At 39.8% G+C, this 26,592-nt stretch overlaps 1 protein-coding gene across 1 annotated transcript; it reads left to right on the top strand.

The window, feature by feature from the left end:
* Positions 1 to 755: 755 nt before the first annotated feature.
* On the top strand, positions 756 to 26,074 carry LOC142938672 (alpha-2-macroglobulin-like). Its single transcript, XM_076081993.1, has 36 exons — positions 756 to 835; positions 975 to 1,155; positions 1,565 to 1,721; positions 3,166 to 3,218; positions 3,749 to 3,769; positions 4,533 to 4,698; positions 4,783 to 4,867; positions 4,956 to 5,103; positions 5,519 to 5,636; positions 5,741 to 5,850; positions 5,934 to 6,098; positions 6,769 to 6,996; positions 7,463 to 7,526; positions 7,636 to 7,781; positions 8,666 to 8,815; positions 9,660 to 9,803; positions 9,900 to 9,993; positions 10,112 to 10,265; positions 11,288 to 11,513; positions 12,500 to 12,626; positions 12,717 to 12,838; positions 12,925 to 12,976; positions 13,778 to 13,861; positions 14,868 to 15,044; positions 15,249 to 15,324; positions 15,758 to 15,914; positions 16,220 to 16,294; positions 17,811 to 17,973; positions 18,060 to 18,241; positions 21,569 to 21,781; positions 22,411 to 22,523; positions 22,636 to 22,726; positions 23,826 to 23,894; positions 23,986 to 24,091; positions 24,196 to 24,237; positions 25,901 to 26,074. The coding sequence occupies exons 1-36, from the start codon at positions 756 to 758 to the stop codon at positions 25,903 to 25,905; spliced, it is 4,344 nt and encodes a 1,447-aa protein (XP_075938108.1). The 3' UTR covers positions 25,906 to 26,074.
* The last annotated feature ends 518 nt before the right edge of the window (positions 26,075 to 26,592 follow it).

Genomic DNA, 26,592 nt, shown 5'->3' on the forward strand with positions numbered 1-26,592 from the left:
AGAGAATATGTGAAGACAGCTCTGTTCTCCTGGCATAAGGATGGATAATATAAACAAGCTCTACATTAATGTATTTTTATGCACTCTGGAACCTTATTTACATATAAAAGGGAATGTCTAAATCATAAATCATGATTTGTTACTATAGATTAAACAACACAGCAGTTTATAAAGTAATGATATGAGCTCCATATTTACCAGCTGCAATATTAAAGTGGCATTAGCACTAATGAGAAAAACTTATGTTTGCATATATGACAAAGTAACATTAGCTTATATGAAAAAAGTCACTTTAGCATATATTATGTATAAAATGTATATTCAAATTATATTTTCAGGGCAACATTGAGGCAAAAGGACCTGGTGATGGTAACATAGAAGAGGCCCATGTGCCACGGCCCAATTTAACCCCGTGTCCCCAATGCAAAGAATGCGCAGAACGAAATGCTTAAAAAGTTTGTGCAACATCTTAAATTGAGAAAATACAACCAATGTGACAAAATATTCTGTAGAAAAAAAGACATTTTCATTATTATAGGTGGAGTGTGATCTGATTAAATCCTTAAAATTGCAGTCAGTCTTACGCTCTATGTTAAACAACACAAAGTCTATAAATGATTGACACATGGGATACCTGGAATACCTTTGAAGGGTTGCATGATGATGAGTGTGTGGGTGTGGAGCGGGGGCGGGTGTCTCTATTGAGGCTATTTAAAAGATGCTGATCAGCTTCCCCAGTATCATCTCAGTCAACCATGGGTCGCCCCGGGATTCAGATGTGGACGTGGACACTTTGTGTTTTCTTCAGCTGTGTGGGTCGAGCATTGGCAGGACCGTAAGTTTACCCGAAACTGTCTCAGAAAAATAATAAGCGTGTGGTTGACTTAATTGAACATGAATCTTTGCTGCCAGTTTTGGAGTTTCTTCCATATCAGATCCAATAAGATCTCTACTGTTTGTTTCTGTGGCTGTAGGCAGTACATGGTGGCCATTCCTGCTACTCTTGAAGCTGGGGCTGAGGCCAAATTCTGTGCGAGTCTCCTGCAGCCCAACGAGACTCTGGTCATGACCGTCACTCTGAAGTCTTCAGAGGCGAATGCAACCCTCCTTACGCGGACGTCCAATACAGAATTTCATATGTGCACTGAATTTAAGGTGAGCTCTCAAGATTTGATTTGATTAATTGGTTATCCCAGAATGTAAACAGGCAGTATGGGTTAAAATCACAGAAGCTTAAAAAAAATATGTTAGCGTGGAAAACTATTGTGAGCGTGTACAAAAAATGTTCCATTGGCTTATATGAAACAAGTAACAATAGCTTATATGAAAAAAATGTTGTTTTCAACATGTTCAATTTAAGGTGAGCTCTCAAGATTTGATTCATTTGCTCATTTCCAAAACATTCATTGAAAATGTGTTGCTTAAAATGCAACATTGGAACCTCAATGGGATTACGCAACACAGATCTATAAACAAAAGCACACACATATATTCATGAATTATTTTTTCAGTATGAGAGAGTAAGAGGTTCTCACCGTGTTCTTAAAATATTTTTTTGTCACAGGTTCCTTCAAGGCCGAATGAAGAAGTGCAGAATTTCGAGGTGGAGGTACGAGGCGACACTTTTTACTCAAAAGAAGTCCGGAAAGTCCTGATCAAAGTTTATCATCCAAAGACATTCGTCCAAACAGATAAACCAATCTACCTCCCTGGACAAACAGGTAACCTTGAGTTGATGATCTATGATGTTGTATACAATATGGTACCACACTGTAATATAGACAGATTTCCCCTTTAATAGTAATTGGGATGTGGGTGCAACACAGGGTAGAAAATAATGCACCTTGCTTGTTTGGAGTTAAATGAATGCAGCAGTCATCCTTGCTTTCCTAAAACCTTTTGTATTTTATGTCACACGTCAACATTAACTCACAGAGGTAGTGAGAAATGAATAGTGTGTGCTCTCAAGATTTGATTAATTTGCTTATTTCCACGAAATTCATTGAAAATGTGTTGATTAAAATACAGAGAAATGAATTGTGTGTGCCCCAGAATTTCAAAACGTTAGCGTGGAAAACTATTGTGAGCATGTGTGAAAAAAGTTGCATTAGCATATTAGAAAAAGTATTATTATCTTAGATGAAGAAAAGTTGCATTACTATGTATGACAAATAAACATTAGCTTATATGAAAAGTTACATTAGCACAGATGTAAAGTCACAATAGCTTATAGAAGAACAATAGAAAAAAGTGACATTAGCATATATGTAGAGTTATATTAGCATACATGAAAAAATAACATAGGTTAAGTTAATATATATATAAATAATATTGCCATTTATAAAAAATGTGTACCTCAGCATTTATGAAAAAGTAGCATTAGCTTATATGATATAACATACATAAGCATATAAATTGAAGTAACATTGGCTCATATGGAGAACTTGATGCTAGCATGTATGAAAAATCAACATTAGTTCAAAAGATCAAAGTTAGGTTAGCATGTATGAAAAATAACGTTAGCTTATATATAAAACTAACATTAGCACATGTGAAAAAGGTGAAGTTAGCATACATAAATAAGTAACAGTGGTATATATGAAAAAAGTCACGTTAGCACATATGATAAAAGTTACGTTATCATATATGAAAAAGTTACGTTAGAACGTGTATGAAAAAAGTTGCATTGGCATATATGAAATGTTAGCTGTTATCCTGTTGCACCAGTTAAGAGCACAGTTCCCCACAGTCTAGATATAAATTATGTTAAACCTTTTGCAATATTAATTAAAAATAGTAACTGTGTGAGCTATCTTACTTTTACAGTGGTGCTTTTCATCATCATCAGTTTCTGTACAAAACGATCCACCCCAATTTATTTTAAAATCCAATGCTGTGACCAGATTACTAGATACTGATAACTAATAATGAGCTGAAAGGGAGGTTTTCCACTGATTGAATTTGCAATATCTGCAGTTTTACGGCAGACAACAGAGGGAATAACGTAAATGCTAATAGCTAATGATTCTATCTTTTACTAACTTGTGAATTCAACAGTAATGATATCATTTCTGAGCAGTTTTACTAGCCTGTTAGGATGTTTATCACTGTTGTAGAAGAGCTGCAAAAGCTTCATGTTGAATAATCTCTCTTTATTCCTCTCAGTGCATTTCAGAGTCATCACACTGGACTCCAAGTTGAGACCTGCCAATGGGCTGGTGAGAGTTTGCACAGTCTTTCTTTTCTTTAGATCTCATTCACGGAACCAGTGTTAGTGATACTGTTAGATAACGGTGCAGGTTTAAAAGTTATGTAATGAAGTGATCGACATCGATGTGCTGTGGGTCAATAGTACAACCACGGCCCCTTTAGGTAAACCTTCCAACATTTTAGTTGACTAATCCATCACCTCCTCACACTAGTTTATCATTTTGATGGTATTTTGAATCGGTAATAACAGTGAAACTATACTGAAGATTAAATAGAACTGTTTCCATAAAATAAAAACTGAATGACATAGACTCTGAGGAGTTTTAATGTGAATGTGTGTCCCACGTTTTATATTTACAAATCATGAATAAAGAGCTGAAGTTTGTGTTTGCAGTAAATCTCTGGATTGGAAAACGCCGCTGATTTCTTACTGAAACATGTTGTGCAGTTTGTTTTACATTCAGCTGAATTCATAAGGACTCTGTATGATGCAAACCAGCTTTAACAAATCTCCATCTTTCTTCTCTTTCTTTTGCAGTACAATATCATCGAAATTGAGGTAAGACCAATAGGAAAATATCCACACTTTAATACACAATACATTAGACTGAAAGTTAAACATTTTTAAACTTTGATTCATAAATTAATAACTTAAAGCAAGATGGTCCAGTTCACTTGTTTGTATTTGAGAAATTCAGCATGTTGATTTTCCTAAAAACATGCTTTATAATCTGTGATGTCAACATGTGAGAATAAAGCTCTGCGAGGTGTTTGACAAAAACAAATCATTCTTTAAAAATGCTTTTTACAGGCTGCATCTTCTTTCTTACTTGTAATTGACTGTTAACCTTCTTAAATCAAGTTAATTTAGTTCATCAAGTTTAACATCACTGCATGAACTAGACGAGCTAATGAGAGCTAGTAAGTGGACCTTAAGTTAAGATTTATTTGTCCAACTACAATAAACTTGATTTAAAAAGGATTTGATATTAATAATATATATACTTTATTTTTTGTAGGAATTTCTGTTTGCATATCTGCGACAGACAGAATACACTGATATCAATATATCTGTAACTAGTAGGAGTTTCAAATATAGTAGGAAAACAAAGAGTACACATGCTGTGCGTTCCAATACCTTTACTACCACACTATTTAGTATGTTAGAAGACGTAAAGGTGTGTGATTTAGAATGCAAAAATATAACTTCACACCAAACTTATGGCCTAGTTTCTTCTGCCATCTCGTTGAAGGAGAAGAAGAAATGAGGTTCTTATGTTTGTCATAAATACTTGTTCCTCACATTTACTTTTATTTGACAGGATGCTGACAACAACCGGATTGGACAGTGGCTGAATGAAACGTCCAACAGTAAGCTATTGCAGCTTTCATACGACTTGAACTCTGAGGCCCGTGAAGGGATGTACCGAGTTATTGTGACGATCGGGTTGGAAAAAATATATCACAACTTCAAGGTGGAGAAATACGGTAAGTTCCTTTTTTTCTATAACCTTCCATTTCAATCCATATTGTAATGAAGCAAGAATGCTAATAAACATATTTTGTCCCCAGTTTTGCCTAAATTTGACGTAAAGCTAAATGCATCCTCTGAAGTAAGTATCGATCAGGAGGAAATCAAAGCTGAAGTATGTGCGATGTAAGTAAGCGCTCTTTTGCCCGTTACACTCTTAAATAATTCTAAAACTGGTCCAGTTTGGTGAGTGAATGAATGTCCTTCTCATCAGGTACACATTCGGACAAGCTGTTCCAGGCAGTGTTGAAGTTGAGATGTGCCGACCTCTAAATTACTACTATAGGAGGCATCCAATCAACCCTAGCAATCCGCAGGGAATCCCTGACGTGGTCGCCCCATGCCACAAGGAGACAAAGCAGGTACGTTTGCTACGGCGACAGTCTCATCTCTGCTTAAAAAAAAGGTGCATATAAGGGTTGGCCCAGACGTCAGTCTTCAGCTCTTAAAAAGTGAAGTAAACGCTGAAGTTTCTTAAAACCTGCATGGTTTAAATAAACTTCAAGTGGTTCCTCAGGTGTCATTGCTGGGGCCCCTGGACATTTGTGTGAAAGTGTGTGAGTGTATTTACGTGTGTTACATGTGTTTTGTATGCATACACAGAGAGTGAAGCATCTCCTAAACTTTACACGTGTTAGTTAACTGAAAAAGCGGAACAAATTACCCGTTTATAAGTTGATTTATTAAGGAGTAACAAGGGTGTTAAATGGGGTGAGTTTGAAATGCCCTTTCATTTTATTTCATTGTATTTGATCTTATTTCATTGCTCTTTTCTAGATGGACAACAAAGGCTGCGCCACGTTTATCTTCACAATGTCAACTTTCACAAAAGTTTCGCAAAAGGTGCTGCGAGATGACCTGCAGATCCGGGCCAAAGTGGAAGAGGAGGGCACAGGCAAGTCATATAATATTCTATATCATATTTATATGAAGAAAAAAGAGAGAATTACACTGCCGTGTTATGAAACAGTTGTTGTAACGTGGAGGCTTCTTGTACAGGTATTTCACGCCAACAAGAGCAGAGAATAACTATTTCATACGTCGTTGGAAAGCTGTCTTTCACCGACATGCCCAAGATTTATGACGAAGGCTCAAACGTGGAGGGAAAAGTAAGAGCATGTGGCCTTCACTTCTTTGTTGTGATTTTAGACGCGGTGCATTCTCGGTGATACGACTCTGTGCTTTCCAACAGATTCAAGCGGTTCATTACAACAACACGCCCATTCCCGACATGCCGCTGTACCTGTTCGAGGGTGAAAGGTCATCACGTCGGCTGCAGAATCTCACAACCAACAACGATGGAGTCGCCACTTTCTCATTCAGCACGGCTGAACTTAAAGGGGACATCCAACTCCACGTAAGTAAGAAGTAGCACTACACTAGTTTCTCAAGGTGCCGCCATCGTAGCAAGTAGCCGTATTGGAACTGTTTGCAGTGCCAATAGAGAGGCGAAGTCCCGCCCCTTCCGGTGTCACCCATGGGACCAAATTCTGGAAAAAAATATGAATGGTAGTCAACAGCGAAAGAAATGTGTTATTGATCCCGTTTGAATTCGGCCATTAATTACACATAATAATGTTTGTCAATTTAAAAGATAGATTTGCAAGTCAAGAAAGTCTCAGTTATTTGTAGTAACATTTAGTTTTGTGTGAAACCAATCAGTTTACAACATCTCTTGTCTTCTACTATGTACGTCCCCAACTAACATGGCCGTTAGCTTGGCTTGCTAGCTAGCTAGCTAACTGAGCTATGTTCCAAATGTAACGTTATCTTACTTTATGACAAAATGAAAATCTCCTGATGTGCAAAATTATCTTTTAGATTGACAAACATCATACGTGTAATTCATGAACAATTCAAACAGGATCAAATAATTATTTGTCTCTCACCGTTGACTACCATTGATGTTTTCATATACTCCCATGGTGTTGAAACAGGAGAGGCTTGACTTATCTCTAAACCTTAACATTCACTTTGGCTGTAAAAACTTTATATATACTTTACAGAGTGTCTTTTCTTCTATCTAGGTCGGCAGCTTGCCGACATATGGCTACCCCGGTTACAGAACGCCGTACTATGAGGCTGGAGATCACACCGTGTCGTTGGTCCGACCTTCAACTCCACACACTCAGACAGTCAGCTCCCTGAAGCTGAAGCAGAATAATAACCCACTTCCATGTGACACAGAAGAAGAGTTCACCATCCAATACACTGTGGTAGGAGAAGCCCAGGGCTCCGTGGATGTGATGTATCTGGTGAGTGAAATATGAGAGACGACGGGGGGAAGATGGTTTTATAATGACTTTTTACATCTGATAACTGACATCTGGCTCAAAGAAAACACACTTATGACCTTTTAATACCTGGTTTCTGAACACATCTCTACCTTCTGATAACATAAAACACGAATGTCTCTCGCTAGAGCCAGTTTGTCCCTACTGGGCTTCTGTAGAAACATGGCAGTGCAAAGATGGCCGGCTCCGTGGAAGATGACCTGCTCCCTTTGTAGATATAAATGGCTTTTTCTCAGCAAAATAAAACATAACGATTCTTAATTTCAGGTGATTAGACAACTGATTAAAACATAGTTATGAATATTGTTTTCCATTGCTGCCAATTAATCCCCCTAAATGTTACCCACTGTTTTGTCCTTTAATAACAGCAAACAGCTGTAATCTGCTGTTAAATGAGTTTTTTTCTACATTATTCATTGTTTTGCAGGCCTTATCCCGAGGAGTCATCTTCATGCAAGGAGTTCGACGGGTTGTCGTGCAAGAAAACTCAGGTTAGTAAAGCAAAGAATGAAAGTACCCTTTAAAGCTAGCAAATAATTCTGTTTTATTGATGAATGGAGGTGATTGTGGTTCATATATGAGTTGGTTTGTTTGTTTCAGTGAATGAGGGCGAGGTGTCCTTTAACCTGATGGTGTCTGCTCACATGGCACCGTACATCCAAGTTGTGGCGTACGCAGTCCTCCCCAGTGAGAGTGTGATCGCCAACAATGCCGACTTCCCCGTCGAGAAATGCTTCGGTCACAAGGTCAGTGTGAGCTGAAGACGTCACCGTGCTAATTAAATAAATATCAAATATAAACTTGAAAAATTAAGTTTTGGTGATAAATTTGAATAAATCAAGTTGTTTGAAGGAGATGTTTTCACATGAATATAAAATAGATATTAGAGATGAATTATGAGCTGTTTAACTTCCTAACACGAGCTCTAAACAGATTATAATGCATCATTAAAACTACTCATGACAAGATATTTTATCAATAACATTTTTATTTCCTTACCATTTGAATTGCATGTTTTTTTGCAAATAACCAGGATAGATGACAACAACAATGTAAAAATATATAATTTAAAATATTTGACAGTTTACATTGACTTCAGGATAGTTGAAATTATTCCGTACCAATGCTTTACCCTACAAGAAGCATTTATATTGACATTTTAGGAAAAACAAATAAGCCGTGATATTTACCGTTACCGTAAGTTTTGAAGGTGATGCTTTTCTAGTAATGCGTCTTGGTGTAATTGGGGCGTCATAAGGGTGTCAACTCAATGAAAAGCCAGTAATGTAACTAAAAATGAATCTTGGAGATTATTTTTGTTAGAGTAAAATACACATTTGTGTCATGTTGAAAAGATCATAGCTTCTCATTTACGTGTAGTTATGAATCCCACTGCTCCTCTTGGTACGACAGTGTAGCTGGTTGAGGCGGAGACGATAGGTTCAGGTTAGGAAGTCGAGTAATCAGGGGTCCGGATAGCCCATCGGTCAGAACACAGAACCCCCAAAAAATCCGGTTACGGTACCTCTGCAAGCACGGATGCCAAATCCTAGCGCTTGAATGCTGCCAAGAAGAGCAGTGAGATTCATGATAACGCCTCATCCACCACTAACTGTCTTTTCTCTGCCAGGTGTCTCTGGAGTTCTCTCCGTCCTCGGCCGTCCCAGGAGAGGAGACCACCCTGCAGGTGACGGCCCAGCCAGACTCTCTGTGCGGTGTGAGCGCCATCGACCAGAGCATCCTCATCAAGGAGCCGGGGAAAGGTCTGGACGCAGACAAGGTAGCTAACCACAAATCCATCTGCATTTACTTCATTAACGTCATCAGTTTTTCCTCCTGTCGTGGTCAATCTGTCTTCCTGTTCTCCCTCTTATCAGTCGTCCATTATACATTTTGAAAATGGAAAAAGTGTAGATCGCATATGTGACGATATGAAGAGTCTGCCTGAAGGATAAAGGCACTGTTTCAACAAATGAAGTTCCCCAATTGTCAGATCTTTATAGACCAAATACCATTTTTACGGTTTACAGCTTTGAACCATTTAGTTTAGTTTAGTTTCATTTAATTTTCACAATTTAAACAATAAAATAAAAATAAACAAACATAACAGAGATAAATAAATATCACAGAGGTAAAAAGTTACTTATTTAAAGCCTCCACCTATATAATATTACAATTTTACAATATTACAGAAAACATAAAATTAACATGCATAAGACATGACTACACAAAATATTATTGACAAGATGTTTTTACAATATATGAAATATGATAACAAAATTAATACACTACAAAAGAAAATGTTCTTGCGTTGTTTGTGTGCGTGTGAGAGTAAGCATGGACTTGTTCGGGGATATTGGTTTATACATCTGTATTAACTCATAAACCATTGTAATGCTACAAGTCTCTATGACTGAAACAACTATGAATATAATATAACAGCTAAAACAAGAAATAAATTACAACAAAAAGTTATTACATAACAGCAATTAGATTTTCTTTTAGGCACCTTTTGAAACATTTTACAGAGGAACATTATTTTGTGATGTGGGAAAAGTCATTCCATAATTTGGTTCCCCTAAATCTTATTGAAAATGGACCTCTGCCATGCCTTTTCTCTTCAGATATTCAACCTGTTGCCCGTCTCAAAAGTCTCCTACATTCCATATATGGTTGAAGATTCCATCGAATGTTTGCGCGTGAGACCGAGAAGATCCGTCTTGCCGTTCCCCGATGTGCAGACAGAGGACGCTCATACGACTTTCGCGGTACAAACATGAATGCACAATATCTTTATATTGTTTCTTTGTATGTTTTGTTGTTGCACATTTCAGTTGACGCCTGTATGTTGTTGTGTTATCTAGAATGTGGGGATGAAGATGGCAACAAACTTGCTAATCCGAGTGCCTTCGTGCCTAAAATACAAAGGAAGAGAATTCCGCCAAGGCCATCACTATGGTGACTTATTTAGTTTTGTTATTTTGCTCTATTAAGTGTCACATTGCTGAATATTTACCAGCATTACAAACCAGGTTTTTCTCTGCTTCTGATGGAATATGTTCTGTTTTATTTTCAGATATTCGTTACATGAAGTTTGAAGATCGTCCTGTAATGTTATTGGCCATGCCAATGGAGAGTCCCGTAGCTTCCCCACCTATTAATAATTCACCAATAGAGACGGTGCGCACTTACTTCCCTGAGACCTGGATATGGGACCTGGTGGAAGTGGGGTGAGTTTTCTTTGCACCACAGTCCCTGATGGCTCTGAGGACACTTAGGAACATGTATTAGTTAGCTTGGCTGCTATTTACTGGTTGACCAGGGTGCACAGTAAACCGGACCAGAGGTCAGTCTCTACCATAGACTGTGTATAAGAAGTGGATGCACTCATTCGTTTGTGAACTGCAGTTGTGAAGCCTCGAGTTCGGCATTTTGGCCGTTGCCATCTGTTTTTTTTGCAAGCACGTGACACGAGAAGGGTGGAGCTTAAGTACAACTGAACGCTGAGAACACTGAGACATTTTTAGGCGACCAAAATATTACAATTAACTTTGATAAGGTAAAAAAAAAAAACACTGTGAAAGAGTTAAAGTTGTAAGATGAAAACACCGCCAACTTCCAGACCGGACAACGCAGTGGTAGAGACTTGTCAATCACAAGGTAGTCCCGCCCTAAAGCATATCCTGTTTTATAGAAATTGAGACCATAAACTCATGTTTACAATGTTTACTGAGGTAATAAATCAACTTCTGGTTCTGCCGAGTGAAGCCAATACATGTGTTAAAGCTGCATTCTCTCTACTGGCCATCAGGGGGCGACTCCTCTGGTTGTATAGAAGTCTATGAGAAAATGACTCTACTTCTCTCTTGATTTATTACCTCAGTAAACATTGCAAACATGAGTTTATGGTCTCAATCTCTAGTTTCAAGTCTTCTTCAATACAGCATGATGTTCATTTAGTACATTATGGTCCATTTAGAGTCAAACAGACCATAAAGCAGGGGATGCTTTAGGGCGGGGCTACACGGTGATTGACAGGTCTCTACCAGAGACGTATACGGCGTCTCTACGTCACTCCTCTGAAGTCCAAATATGGTCACTTCCTGTTCACTGGCTGCAAAAAAACAGATGGCGACATTTTTTACTTCTATTAGACGTTAATCGTCTGCTCACATTGTCGTTCTTTGACTAATCTGAATTATGGAAGTCTGATGTTGAAGTTGACAGAATGTCTGTGTGTCTGCTGTATCAGAGGCTCTGGAACGAAGGACGTGTCCCTCACCGTCCCAGACACCATCACCACCTGGGAGACGGAGGCCTTCTGTCTGTCCCCTCAGGGTTTCGGCTTGGCCCCCCGTAAAGAGATCACCGTCTTCCAGCCCTTCTTCCTGGAGCTCAGCCTGCCCTACTCCATCATCCGGGGGGAGCACTTTGAACTGAAGGCGACCATCTTCAACTACTTGAGCAGCTGCATCATGGTAACCGATGTTTTTCAATGTGGACTTGAATGCTAATGTTAATTATCCTAACGTGCTCATAATCACAATGCTAACATGCCGATGTTTAGCAGCTGTAATGTTCACCTTCTTATTCCTTGATTAGACAAGATCCATTATGGTACCAGGTTCGTTTCTCTGTTTCAATTTCCGCTTTAGATTCTCAGTTCATCGCCATAACGCCGCCGCGGCAAGCAAACAAATGAACATCTGAACTTTATCAAGTTCACGACGTAGTTTCACAGGCTGCCATTTTTATAAAATCTGGGTCGAGTGAATAAAAAAATGAAGGCTATTTAATTTTATTACAATTTGTCTTCTCTCTTGACCAATCAGTGGTCTGCAATGTTATAAAGTGAAGTCGATGCTTCATGTGTTAAAGCTGCATTCTCTCTAATGTCCATCAGGGGGCGACTCCTCTGGTTGTATAGAAGTCTATGAGAAAATGACTCTACTTCTCTCTTGATTTATTACCTCAGTAAACATTGTAAACATGAGTTTATGGTCTCAATCTCTAGTTTCAAGTCTTCTTCAATACAGCATGATGTTCATTTAGTACATTATGGTCCATTTAGAGTCACACAGACCATAAAGCAGGGGATGCTTTAGGGCGGGGCTACACGGTGATTGACAGGTCTCTACCAGAGACGTATACGGCGTCTCTACGTCACTCCTCCTCAGTCCAGATATGGTCACTTCCTGTTCACTGGTTGCTAAAAACAACATGGCAACGGCCTTAATCCATGATGGAGAAGCCGGACACACTCCCTTACCAATGTTCTTGTAAATGTTTGTCAGGTTTCAAACTGCATCAGAATTTGATATCCGCTTTTATTTGGAACAAAACCGTGCAAGACGCAGCTTCGTAAAGGTCAAAGTGTTGCATCATCACCATGCTTCGGTTTGATGCACTGTTTGCAGTATAAATGTCCAGTTTTAAAATATACATTGTTGTCTCTTTTGACCAGGTCTCCGTGGCTCCGGCCCCCTCCTTAGACTACACCCTCACCCCCCTCTCCGGAGACAAGTACACTGCCTGTTTGTGCGGCAGTGAGCGCAGGACCGTGAGCTGGACCATGGCCCCCTCAGCCTTAGGTGAGAGTCAGGCTTTCATCCACACTGGTGTTACAGGCTGTGGGATCCACCTCAGACTAAATGATTTGACTCTCCTGGACCTTTTTTTAGGCGTCGTGAACGTGACGGTGACCGCTGAGGCCGTGGCGTCCCACGCTTCTTGTGACAACGAGATTGTGAGCGTGCCAAAGAGAGGTCGCATCGACGTGGTCACACGGTCTCTCATCGTGAAGGTCGGTACTTTAAAACAAGATGACAAAGTGAAAGTTCTCACCCGTCTTATCGGATGGAAAGTCTCAATGATTTTGTTTCTCCTCAGGCTGAAGGAATTGAGATGTCAAAGACTTACAACTGGCTGCTCTGCCCGAAAGGTCAGTGTGTTTTACACCAAACATCACAGTTCATCACACTGTTTTAGAGCAGATTCATTTAATGTAATTATTTAAAGTCACTGTGAGGAACTTTTATCTGGTGCTGAACCAGTCTCAGTGTAGTCCTGATCCTCTATCAGTAAAGAGACCATCAGAGAGAAGATGGTCTGTTTCTGTAGAGTTATTCTTAATGCTCGTCATCGGAGCCACCGGGTCGGATTCTGGTGAAACCAGATGAACTCATGCAGGTTCACCAGAAACTCCTTCAGCTCAGACTCCAGCAGAGACCGGTCCACCGTGGACAGACCCAGATCCTCCAGCAGAGACCGGTCCACTGTGGACAGACCCAGATCCTCCAGCAGAGACCGGTCCACCGTGGACAGACCCAGATCCTCTAGCAGAGACCGGTCCACCGTGGACAGACCTTCTCCTCTCTGGGAGTCAACACCGACACCACGCTGCTTGAGACCCAGGACGTATTGCTGGACCCGCTGGAGGGAAGGGAGGTACGGGAGAACCAGAACCAGGACTGAGAGGGGCAGACTGTCGGACCCTGCTGCAGTAACATGAGAGGTTTTCTAAAGGGACTCTGGTGCTCAGAGACACTACCACTTTAGTCCACAGGGGGCGACAGAATCAACAGGGAATGAAAGTTCCTCACAGTAGCTTTCAATACATTTTATCAACCATCTAGCATCTTATTTCCAGTCAGACCTGTTTCAGTTCATGATCCGCTAACCATCCGTTAAACCTAAATGACGTATTTGTTTTATTGCTGATCTGTTTGTTCTCTGTCCACAGGAGAGACTCTGACTGAGGAAGTAGACCTTCAGCTCCCCGGGGACGTGATTGTTGGATCAGCCCGTGCTTCAGTATCAGTCCTGGGTAAACTAATGAATCCATTTTGGTTGAGTTTTGCTGTTAACTAAACAAATCGTTACACTTTCAAATGATCAACTTGAGATTTAAAACGAGCGAAGAGATTCTTTCAGTCGATGCATTTAAAAAACAGCTTTGTGTTGTTTTTATCAGAGCTAAACAGAAAACACAATCCTATTTAATAAACTGGAGGAAATAATGCAAATATGAACATTTTAATGAAACAGTACCAAACTGAATGAAATGAAAAGTGCATTTATAATAAGCTTCATTCTGGCAAGATTACAACATATGTGTTACACTTTGATTATCTGTGTCTTTAGTAAACCAGAGCTCAGGTCAGTCACATGTTCGGTCTTATGCCGTGTTCAGTCGCCGGGGACCATTTGAGGTCATTCGCGTGAATCGCGCCGGAAAGGGGGCGTGGCTTATCGCCCTGGAAGCCGTTCAAATGTCCGCCATTTATTTCCGCCATCAATCATGGAAAAAATAACCTATTTCTGCTTAGTACTTGTTGTGGAAGTCCCAGATATCCCGGGAAACTAAACGCCGTCTTGTCTGGTTCATAACATAGTCCGGAGGAGCTCCGTGGATTTTATCGAGTTGTATTCACTGCGTCAAGCAAGCCACACGTCGGCTGGTTTACTACAGCTGTATCAGCACAAAACAAACAGATTTTGCTGTGATTGCAATAAACAGCCAAAAAGGATGCTGGAATAACTACGTAATGATGCCGATTTGTAAAAAGTCTGAATTCATGTTTTGTTAGTTCTCTACGCAAGACGACAAGCAAATAACTTTTAAAATACTTGTTTCCTCAATGGAGCTCGGATCGATCGGTGCTAAGCTAACATTGTAGCAGCTCCATCAACACTCAATATAATGCCATCTCGGCATAAACACGGCAGCGTCTTTTTCATTGTTTGTACCATATGGTTTATACACATACATTTATACACATAGTTTTGTCCGGTCTCTACTAATATGAGGTATCGTTTTTGTGTGTGTGCAGGTGACATTCTGGGCCGAGCCCTGAACAACCTGGATGGGCTGCTGAGGATGCCGTACGGATGTGGGGAGCAGAACATGGCGCTCCTCGCCCCCAACATCTACATCCTCCAGTACCTGAGAAACACTCAGCAGCTCACCTCCGCCATCAAAAACAAGGCCATCAAGTTCCTGACCAGCGGTGAGTCTAGCTAAAATAACAAAATGCATTTAAGAACTTAAATTATGAGAAATGTACCCAGTCTGGTGCTGGATGCACCCTGGTGGTGACCTTTGTGTGCCTCCTTTCTTTCCCCCTGATTTGCTGTCATCAAAGCATACAAGACTTCTTACAGACATTTACTTTAAATCATGAACTCAATAAATATCAATGTGTGTGATGCAGGCTACCAGAGACAGCTGAACTACAAGCACCGTGATGGAGCTTACAGCACGTTTGGATCAGGACCGGGGAACATCTGGTGAGAACTGTGATGTCATACAGTTTAGCTTTTCAGGGCTTGACATTAACCCTCTGAACCCCAAAACAAAAATATATTGTCTTTAAGCAATCACTAAAACTACAGCGTTTATCAGCCAGAAGCTGTCAAATAAAACCCAAGATGGCAACGAAAAAAAATCGTTGAACTTGAGGCTTCAAAACATCAGTCCACAAACCAATGATGGACGTCGCCATGACCACGTCCACTTCTTATATACAGTCTGTGCTTTACTGTCGAGCCCTGCTTTCATACTGAGTAGATGATGAGATTCCACTTCATCATGTGATGAAATGTGCCGTCACTCTTTCTAAAAACCCTGTTGTCCCTCGTGAGAGGTTCAACGTGCTACATGAACACAAGCATGTACGTGATGTCTTATTTAATCGTTTTAATGTCTCAACTTCCTCCTCAGGCTGACTGCGTTTGTGGTGCGATCGTTTGCCAAAGCCCAGTCCTTCATCTACATCGACCCGATAAAGATGGAAGAGTCCGTGAATTGGCTGAAAAATAAACAAAATGAGAGCGGATGTTTCGAAATGTCAGGAAGACTCTTCAACAACAGAATGAAGGTAAATAAAGTCACACTGGAGTTTGTGTTAAAATATGACTAACGTTACTAGCTCTCCTCCTGTTGCTTTAAACACTGATTGGTTGTTACAATGAAACATTATCAGAGATCAGAGACTAGAAACACATGTTCTACTGAGTCAGTACAACTTTATTTACACTGTGATGGTTAACGTTACACAGTGAGGGGGGGTCCATACGGATCATCAACGGTCCGTTACTCCTCTACTGGTTACCAGTGATCAAAGTCTCGATGTTGGATGTTCGCTGATGATCTTTGTGTCTGCATCATGTTTCCTCTCTGCAGGGCGGTGTGTCTGATGAAGTGACTCTCACTGCTTACATCACTGCTGCCTTCCTGGAGATGAATACGTCCGTAGAAGTGAGTAGAAACAACTAATGCACCACGAATAATGTCATAACTTTAGATAAGAATTTTCCTTTGTAATGATTTTTACACAAACCAAGAACTTTACACAGACAAGAAAGAAAGAAACAGAAAGTTATGTTGGGAGTTGAACCTCTCGGAACTGTGGAAGACCGCACGTCTCTCGCTGCTGCGTGCCAAAAAGTCGGCTGGATCCGGTTTATTATCAAAAAAGTATTTAATAATTACAGAGGCTAAACAGTTACAATCTGAATTACACTATCGATAGAAATATGATCCGCGGAAAAGAGTCCACACACGCTCCAACCAGGAAGTTTGATACCTGCAGGATGAAATGTGATGAACTGAACGAGTTCTTTCTTTGAATCTCCTTTCATAGTCCGTAAAGCATCCACAAAATGTCTGTCTCAGTTACAATTGGCTTAAATCCAGCTGACTCCTCCTGGCTTCAGCCAGCTGACCGCCCTCGCGTGACCTATTGGCTTTTGGTCGGTCGCTCCTTCTGCGCGTCACTCTGCTTCCGTTAGGCCCAGCTTCTACTTCCTCCTCTGGTCCTGGTGGTCTCTGAAATGCCTGTCTCAAAATCCCTGTCTGTCCCTTGGCTATTCTTCACAGTTTGATACATTCAATGATTGTCTTTTATGGCTCAACACTTCTACGGTAAACCTACTGTAAACATATTATACATTTGATAAGTATTCTTGTGACGTTCCAAATACTTTGACATTTTTTAGTTTAAAGTATAAAGTGGCATACCACATACTTGCTAACATTTTACTATCCACCTCTAGGGCTGCTATAAATCCTACTAAAATACACTTCTAAACCTAAATTCCTCACAGTTAGTTAACGTTACGTAGTGTTTTAGAGTTGATGGGTTAAGTTGAACTGCTCTGACTGACTGTCATGTCATAAACTAAATAAAAAAATAAAAAAAAGTATTACCCAAAATAAACACAAACCTTTACAAAAAGTACAAATCAGTGAGGAAATAAACAAGTTCATCAAACCAAACTAAGATCAAACTCAACAAAATACCCAAAACTCACACACGTCTTCCACAGTTTGGTTCAATACCAAAAACGACCTCTAGGTGTTGCTCGTGTTACTATTTATATTAAAGTAAATAAAAAGAATAATAAATGATAAAAGCTCGCGAGAAACGGCTGTAATGAGTTATTATAGTTTTTGATATACTTTTGATATACTCTTTTGTAAATAAATGTCAATCTTAGTTCTTTTTTGTATTAATATTATAACATTATATATTATTTCAGACATTCAGTCTGTCTGAGATTGTCGTTTCTTGTAAAAATCTCCCAAGTAAAATAAAAACAAAAATAAGTTATTTGTCAGTTTTATTCTATCAACAGCAGGTCAATCAGATTCTTTTTTCTCTTTTTCTTCCATTAACTGAAGTTCTTTGTCTAAAGTTTTGCTGAATAAATGAATTCGTTAGAATGAACTTGTGTGTAGAACAATAAAACGAGTTATTTATAATCTGTTCCAGGACCCTAGAGTACAGAAGAGCCTGTTGTGCCTCAAAGAGTCCATGCGTGACCTCAGTAACACCTACACCACGGCTCTGATGGCGTACGTCTTCACCCTGGCAGGAGACATGGAGACCAGAGGTCACCTTCTGGGGCACCTGGACTCGGTCTCAATACAACAAGGTGAGTAGGGATCCTCCTGAAGGAAATCTCTCTGTTCATCACTGTGAATGGAGCTTCACCTTGTCTGTTTTTACGTCTGTTTTTAGGAGGTTTCCTCCACTGGTCTCAGACTTCAACGTCGGCCTCTCTCTCCGTGGAGATCAGCTCCTATGTGCTGCTGGCTAAACTCAGCGCCTCTCCGACGGTTGAAGACCTCGGCTACGCCACGCGCATCATCAGGTGGCTGACGACCCAGCAGAACTACTACGGAGGCTTCTCCTCCACGCAGGTAGGAAAAACAAAACAGGAAGCGTAAAGTGCTGGACTGCGAGTTAAAACGAACAAAGTATTCTCTTCTGGGACAAACAAACTCTGGCTTAGCTGTGACCTGTAGAGAGGTGAAGTCCTGCCCCTTCAGGTGCACCACCATGGGACCTTATTTCAGAACAAATATAATAATAATAATAACTTTATTTATATAGCACCTTTAAAACAGAGTTTACTAAGTGCTTTGACAGACAACGCAGCAAAAGAAAGGCAATAATGAGACAATCGATACGATAAAAATAAACTAAGAAATAAATAAAAAGTAAAATACATTTAGTAAAATCAACCAATAAAAATGAAACAGAAAATCAGTTTGAAATATGTACGGGAGACAAACTAGAACATTTCACAAGAAATTGACAGAGTGGCTGCTACTGCCCGAAGACGTTGCAATATATATATTTACACGCCAACATTACCAGAAGTGTCGTTGAGGTTCAATTGAACTTTTCTGCATTTTATATTCATACTCTTAGATTGATTCTTGTATTCGGGATGGACAGTCCACAAATGGCTCCCGTCATTTCTGTACTGGAGATCACCAAAATATTATTATCAACAAAGAGGAAAGACTCTGCAGAACGCGTTGATATAATGTTTATGTTTGTTTAAAATGTGATCATGAGGGCTCTTAGAGATGTGGAGCTGTCGCTCCTCTCTCGTCTGTATCTGAGGTGACTTGTATCCATGTGTGTCACTGGTTGCCATGGTGATTGTAGCACCTGGGTGTTAGAGGCTAATTAAGAGATTGGAGTAAACAGGGATTTTCAACAAAACTACCTGTCAAACCTCTGCCCTTTATACCAAAACCATGAGTCCAATCAACAACATATGGGTACCATGAGAGAGATAAGACTCCGAATGCGCTGATGTGGTTTTTATGTTTGTGGTTTTAAAAATGTGAGCTCCAGAGCAATATACAAAACTGGTACCGTCTGCTTTCTTTGAGAAATTAGTGGTGATATTTAACATGGAGTCTAATGGAGCAGTTGGTTGGAGTTCATGTCGCTCTGCGGCTCTTTGAGCCAAATGTGTAAGTCTGTTGGATTCCATGGACACATGCGTGTGACGAGCACAAAATGTTCTATCGTTTTGGCCAAAAATGGTGTATAAAGAGTAAAAATTGTGGGACTGGGAGCAATTTGTTTGAAAAAATCACAGAATACTTTTCATGCTCTGCTCCACTCTGACCAAGATGTCATCACTCTAGCGCTGAACATTCCGTGCAATACACACCCATTATGAAATCTGAAACGGACCCAAAATTTTGCTGAAACTTAATCTGTGACTTAATGAAAACTGTGCTAGCTATCAAAATGCCCATTTGACTCAATAAAGTCCAGCGTTTTGTCTACGTTTTAAACTTCAAATCATTTTTCTTCGTTAAAGTATGGCTAGTTAATATGGGCCCAAAGTTAAGTGTTTTTAGCTCTCTTGAAACCGAAATGGAAGTGAATGGAGCAATTTTGCTCCATTTTTCGTGATTTTCGGTAAAACTGCTGGGCGAATCTATGAGAACAGTCATAGCAGACCATGCCCGATGAGGCCGCACGTTTTGATGTATTTTTTGTGCAAGTGTTGGCAACGCTGTGTGAGGAGAAGAGCGCCAAACTTTTGCATTGAAGAATTAATAATAAGCCCGCAGGATTATAGTCAGTGTGCTTTTGCACAGGCAGTTTTACTGCCTTTGTGCCACAAAGCCAGACTGAATAATGATCCAGTTTGAATTTCCCCCTTCGCTAAGCCCCTCCCTCAAAAGGCCCCTGTCCAATCCTATGTTAGCAACCATAACTAGGCGCAGGAGACCTGTCAAGCTTTCAGCGGTGTGTGTACGTTAAGTTTGACAGATATCCCCAAAGTTTAGATGTCATATTTTTTTCTCTAGAGGAGAGATTAAACAGAGTTGAAGACTTTACTCACAACTGAATCCATCAAAGACCAACAAAAAAACGTCTTTGTTCGCTCCGAGGTAAGACGACAATAACGTTAGCTAGCCTGACACATTAGCAAACAAAGACTAAATGAATAAGATATGAATTCTTATTAATATTTACGAGATCCAGTGTGTAGATCAAGCACTACGATGTGCGAGCAATATTTTATATTATATAATGAAAGCTATAAGGAGTCATAACTAACGTTGGACGTTAACCAGGGGCGTCGTTAGGCCTATTTGGGGGGGCTTCAGCCCCCCCAAATAATTTGGCATTATTGGATTAAAAAAAAATATATATATATATATATTTTTTTTTTTTTGGTGATGTCATTAAATTAAACTATTGTTTCTCACATGGACAAGTTATTTATAACTCTAACATGCGACATATGTGCGTGCGTTCTGGTTTGTATGTTTTCTCCCCCTTCAAATTACAATCCAATAGCCCATCATCATACTTAACGATATAAAGTTGACACTGTCAGGTCCATTCTCCATCCATTGTGTGCGGTCCCTTTAAGAATTAGGATTTGGGAGTGACGTGGATATGAAAGCTAGTTTATCCGTCTTTCCTTTACAAGCAGGAAATTTATTTCTCTCTTTATTTGAGAAAAGTTCATATTTGTGGTGTCAAATTTCACTATGACCCTGAAATTCTGTCTCTTGTGTTATCATATACTGAATGCAAGCAAAACTACAGAGCAAAATCACACTCTTTCTGATTGAACCAATCTATGAACTGTCTGAAACAATGGATATCCGCGGCCCCAAATGGGCCCAAAAAAAATTGCCCGCAAACATGCCACTCCCCTTGGGGCTAAGCCCCCCCTTTCTTTGAATCCTAGAAACGCCCCTGACGTTAACAACAGCAATATCTTGATTTACCGTGCTGTGCAGGAACATTACAATTCTTAATGGAACGTTAGCTCTCAGATGCATATTGTTGACCATTCTGTCTCACTTCTCTCTGATATTTCAGAACAGTTATTCCAGAAAGCTGCTATTATCTGCTTTGTAATGTCACTAATCTCACTGATATTGATGAAAAACGCCATATTGACACGTCTGGTGCAAAAGCTTCACACACCTAGCAACAGTAACCAAGGGGGGACGGGCTTAGCAAAGGGTCAATTTGTGCCATTAATTACAAACTGAGATTTTCTCAACGTTTTAAATTGACAAACATGTAGTTTGTGGCACAATTAAAACGGGATTAAAATAAATATTCAACAGTTAGAGAGACCTGAACTTGGTAAAAGTGAACTCCTACATATGAAAGCTGCTGCATGTAGAAACAAAAGTAAAAATACATTCAAGCACATAAAGTACATTGTTTTCTTGTGTGTGTTGTAGGACACAGTGGTGGCTCTTCAGGCTCTGGCTCTCTACTCCACGCTGGTGTTCAGTCCCGGTGGTTCGAGCACGGTGACGGTCCAGTCTCCCAGCGAACAGCTGACGTTTGACGTGAACCAGAACAACAAGCTGCTCTACCAGGAGAAGCTGCTGCAGGATGTGACAGGAATGTTCATCCTGGAGGTGCAGGGCAGTGCATGCGCTGTGATGCAGGTCAGTGGTTCACTGCAGGATGTACGTGCACCCCGACTAACACTGATAATACGACCTAATGTCAGCGGTCTAGTAGCTGGAAGGGCCATACCTCTAATTCACCTCCACCTGCATTATGCTTTGTTTAAAAGAAAGGGTGTAATCTGACTATTTCAATTATTATAAAAGGATTTAGTTAAATACATTGGGAGATACTGAAACATATAGACATTGAGGAAATATATATACGTATATATTTATATTCAATTTAACTGAATTTATTATTCCACCTAGAGGCAGCAGATCACATTGTGCAACATGTTATTTTAATTTGTAAAGGAGGATAATTAGCTTGACATTTTTTGTTACCATATCAATGAACAACACACCGACATATTCTTTTGTGCGAGTCAAATAGCCACCAAAAAATGTCTGTTCTGCTCCTACTTTATTTCTATGCCTGTAACGCAGGAGAAAATACAGATATACGTTTTGTTTTTTAGCAGGAGATGATTTAAAAAAAAAATATTCTTTAGACTGTACTTCTCAAACATCTGATGCATCATGAATTTGAACAATTTTGAGTAAAAAACATTCGTAAGATTCTTGTTTATGAATATTAAACCTCCCCTTGTTTACTTCTTTCTCAGATTTCACATCACTATAACATCCCGACTCCCACTGCTGTCACCACTCTCAGTGTCGAGGTCACACCAGAGGCCACCTGCCCCAGCAAAAGACTCACTCTGAGGATCACGGTCGAGTAAGTCGTCAGCAAGCAGAGCCACGTGAACTCAGTAACCGTTGGTAGTGATGCGTGGGAGAGATGTTTATAACTTGGTAGCAGATTAACATCAGTTTTTATATCCTTGTAGGTATATTGGAAATGAGATCAGTACAAACATGGTGATCCTGGATATCAAAATGCTCTCTGGGTTTGTCCCAGGCCCAGAGTCTTTGAGTGCGGTGAGTTTATTACATTAACTTTCACCTTTAGGCGTCATCCACACTGCTACGTTTCCTTTTGTGCTCTCTGTCCAGACCACAGACTGTATATGAGAAGTGGACGTAGTCGTTGTGACGTCACTCATTGCTTTGTGGATGTTTTAAGGGGCTCCAGTTTGGCATTTAGGCCGTCGCCATCTTGGTTGTTTTAGCAACCAGTGAACAGGAAGTGACCATATCTGGACTGAGGAGGAGTGACGTAGAGACGCCGTATACGTCTCTGGTAGAGACCTGTCAATCACTGTGTAGCCCCGCCCTAAAGCATCCCCTGCTTTATGGTCTGTTTGACTCTAAATGGACCATCATTTACAATGTATTGATGTATTACAGCTGTATGAACCCAAAATTGGTTGTTTTTGCTGTAATATAATTGCAATAAACGGATAAAAAAAGATGCCGAAATAACAACATAATGATGTTATTTTGTAAAAAGTCAGAATTCATGCTTTGTTAGTTCTCTCAACAAGACGACAAGCAAATAACTTTTAAAATGCTTGTTTTCTGAATGGAGTTTGGATCGATCCGTGCTAGGCTATGCTAATGTGGCACCCTGGACATTTTAATGGCTACAATTATTTGCTGAATTGTTATTGTATTAGTTTGTGTCATCACCTTGCCCCCCTTACTATTATTTTCTTGTTATTATAATTTAAAACGCTTTGTGTGACTTATAAATTCACCTACTTTCACCTAAAATAGCTGCAGGGCGATACTCATTTTCCACCAATAGGTGGCAGTAGCGGGTTTTGGTTTGACTGGCGCTGCAATATTCTTGTCAAAGACAAGCGAGCTAGACCAACAACTGACAGTTGAGATCGTAGATGCTGACATTCATCTGATACTGTCTGGTTGTTATTCACAGAACAAACTCATCTGGAAAAAACTGAATGGGCATTCATAATCATTCAGTGTGTAACACTAACATGCTAGCAGCTCCATCAACACTCAAAATAGCGTCATCTATGCTAAACGTAGTCGTGTGGATGTGGCCTTAGTAGAAATAGGAAAGTTTTCACCTGTTGTTGATGAAGCACCCGGCTGACTTGTCGTCTCATCGCAGCTCAAAGGCGCCCTGCTGGTGGATCGAGTGGAACACAACGGGGATCACGTCCTGGTCTACATAACGCAGGTGAGGAGGAATTCACAGCCAGGAAACGAGACTCAACGCTCCAAGATTTTGTGACTCACGGCGTCGTCTTGTTTTCTTTCCTTCTCAACAGTTACTGAAGGAGGTACCCATCAACTACAGACTGGAGCTCATTCAGGAGCTTCCTGTGCAGAACCTGAAGCCAGCCGTGGTCAAGATCTACGACTACTACCAGCCGAGTAAGACCTGAAGAACAGTTATCACAATACTGATTCCTAGTCATACATGTGTTCACTGTGATGGACTGTGAATCAATCTCTTCTTCTTCTTTGTTTTCTCTCAGGTGACCAGGACGACACAGAATACATCTACCCCTGTGTTACAGGTAACAATCTGTCACAACATGCAGGAGCACTGCTATGGTTTTTATACACAAAATGTCATTTAATGACCAAAAACACTTTCATTGCAACCTCAAAAAGTATGTTTAGTTTTAGTTCAGTGGAGGAAGAGGCAAAAAAGGCAAACTGGGCTTATTTGAAGCCTCCATTTATTAGGGCCCGACCCTCTGATGTAGTCGGAGCGGAGGACCTATTCTTCTTCTAATGTTTATTATTATTATTATTATTATTCTGCGTCTTTTAAGGGGAAAAAGAGGTGCTTGTGCTACACGTCCATTCTTCAAAATTTGCACAACAATCCTTGAAAATAACAAGGAAAGTGGGCCGTTGGGCTAAGGTCGGACAAAATGGCTTGATAGCGCCCCCTATAGAGCAGCCCCAACATTGGGTTTCACCTAGCTGTTTGAAATTTGGTAGGCATATGTAACGCGATGGGACATACAAAAAAGCCTCAAAGAGGTATGCCCTAAACCCAACAAGAAGTCGGCCACTGTTAATTTTATGATGTTTTTTGACCACTTCAAGGCGTCGTATTTTAACAAACTCCTCCTAGAGATTTGACCCGATTGACTTCAGATGAGACCTTGGCAGTGAAAAGTTATCAAAAGATCAAAAAGTTATCGAACTATGTATCCGTAGTGTGGCGGCAAGAAAACACCATTCACCATAAAATAGGAAATTATGGGTTGAGTACTTTGACATCCTGCTCCTCACAGATTAATCAGATCCCTTTCAAATGTTGTCAAAAAAGTCTTAAGACCTTGATAATGCTTCATTGTGAAGATTGTAAGAATTCGTTAAAGGGCGGCGACGTGGCGCCTCGGCGAATTTTGATCCTTTGCCATTAACGAATAAACTGATGTAACTCGACTCCACAATTATGTATAATAGTCATAGCGCCACCTACTGGTTACAGGAAGTTAAAGTCTCTATACTTTGACTTGCTTCTCTTAGTAGTAAAATTAGTGGAGTTTTCATTAATAGTAAATTTAATTGTTTTTGTTTGTTTTGAAGCCAGACCGTAATGTAAAGTAATTTCATGCAACGTGAACTTTGTTCAATAAAATCAACCTGCACCCAACCTAATTCATGTTATAGATTATACAACATGGGATCCCCTTTTGGCTTAAACTTATTTCTCTACAAGAGAGTTTGACATGGAACTATACATTCTGCCATTTCTCCTTGACTCTTCCCGCTTTGAGTCACTCAGCAGTGATTGTCAGAGCTACGTACAAAAACAAACTTTGACATTCTGTCAAAGCACATTCACACACATTAGTTTTTTGTCGAACTTTACAGGCTTTCATTTATGATTGTATTCGGAGCTACACTCAAAACATTCAAGGCTTAAGACCTGGCAAAATGACCTGGCTACGCCATTGGTCCTCGCAGGAAATACCGTTTAACTCGTGCACAGTGTCTGATGGTCACAGAAATCCACCAGAGTCCTGCCAGTACGTGCGTGAAGATGCGAGGGTCCGATCAATGCTGCTTGCATCTTTAATATAATATAAAAATTTCAGAGAACATAAAATGAATATGCATAAGATATGACTACTTATTGACAAGATGTTTTTACAAGATATGAAATAAATATATATAATAGATTCTTATAAATGTTTGTTTGTTTTTATGTTCTTGCAGCTTGAAGAGGGAAGTAGAGTCGAGCGGTCGCTGATTCCAGTGAAAGATACGTGTTGTGTTCCTGAACACCGCGTCTACAAACAGTCAACACATATTTTTGTCCTTTTGCAGCTGTGTAACTATTGTATGAAGTGAAATGCATGACGGACAATAAAGTAATGTGATGTGAATGTGGCTCCTAAAACTGTCTTTTGTTGAACTTCTTCTACTGTTTCATCTCATCCCAAAATGAAGAGAACATTTATATTGTCCAATTAAATCCTGGTATCTCCCCCATAAACACACAGAAATACTGCAAAAAGCAGTAAAATGGTAAACAAATGCGTAATGTGTGAGTCACAAGGTGTAATTATTCTTTACACTTTGATGCAGATAAAAAATATAAAGAGAGGTTTTCTAAAGGGACTATGGTGCTGGGAACACTACCACTTTTGTCCACAGGGACCGCCAGAAACGAAAAGGTCCTTGTAGTAACTTTAATACCCTGAAAAGAAATAAAATGAAATAGAAAAAAGCTGCAGTTTGTCACGAGAAGAAAAAGATTTCAAATATTTCCTCATATTTAAGAAGCCATAAGAGCCCTTTTTAATCGTTCTTTCTTTAATGAATATAACTCGTCAGCTTAGTCAACATAATTAAGTAATACAGTTTTTAAAGGCTAAACGCTAACAAATACAGATTAAAGCAGAATA

This window comes from Anarhichas minor, unplaced genomic scaffold, assembly GCF_050575085.1.
Source record: "Anarhichas minor isolate MPS153535 unplaced genomic scaffold, ASM5057508v1 ptg000088l, whole genome shotgun sequence".
Classification (NCBI taxonomy): Eukaryota; Metazoa; Chordata; class Actinopteri; order Perciformes; family Anarhichadidae; genus Anarhichas; species Anarhichas minor.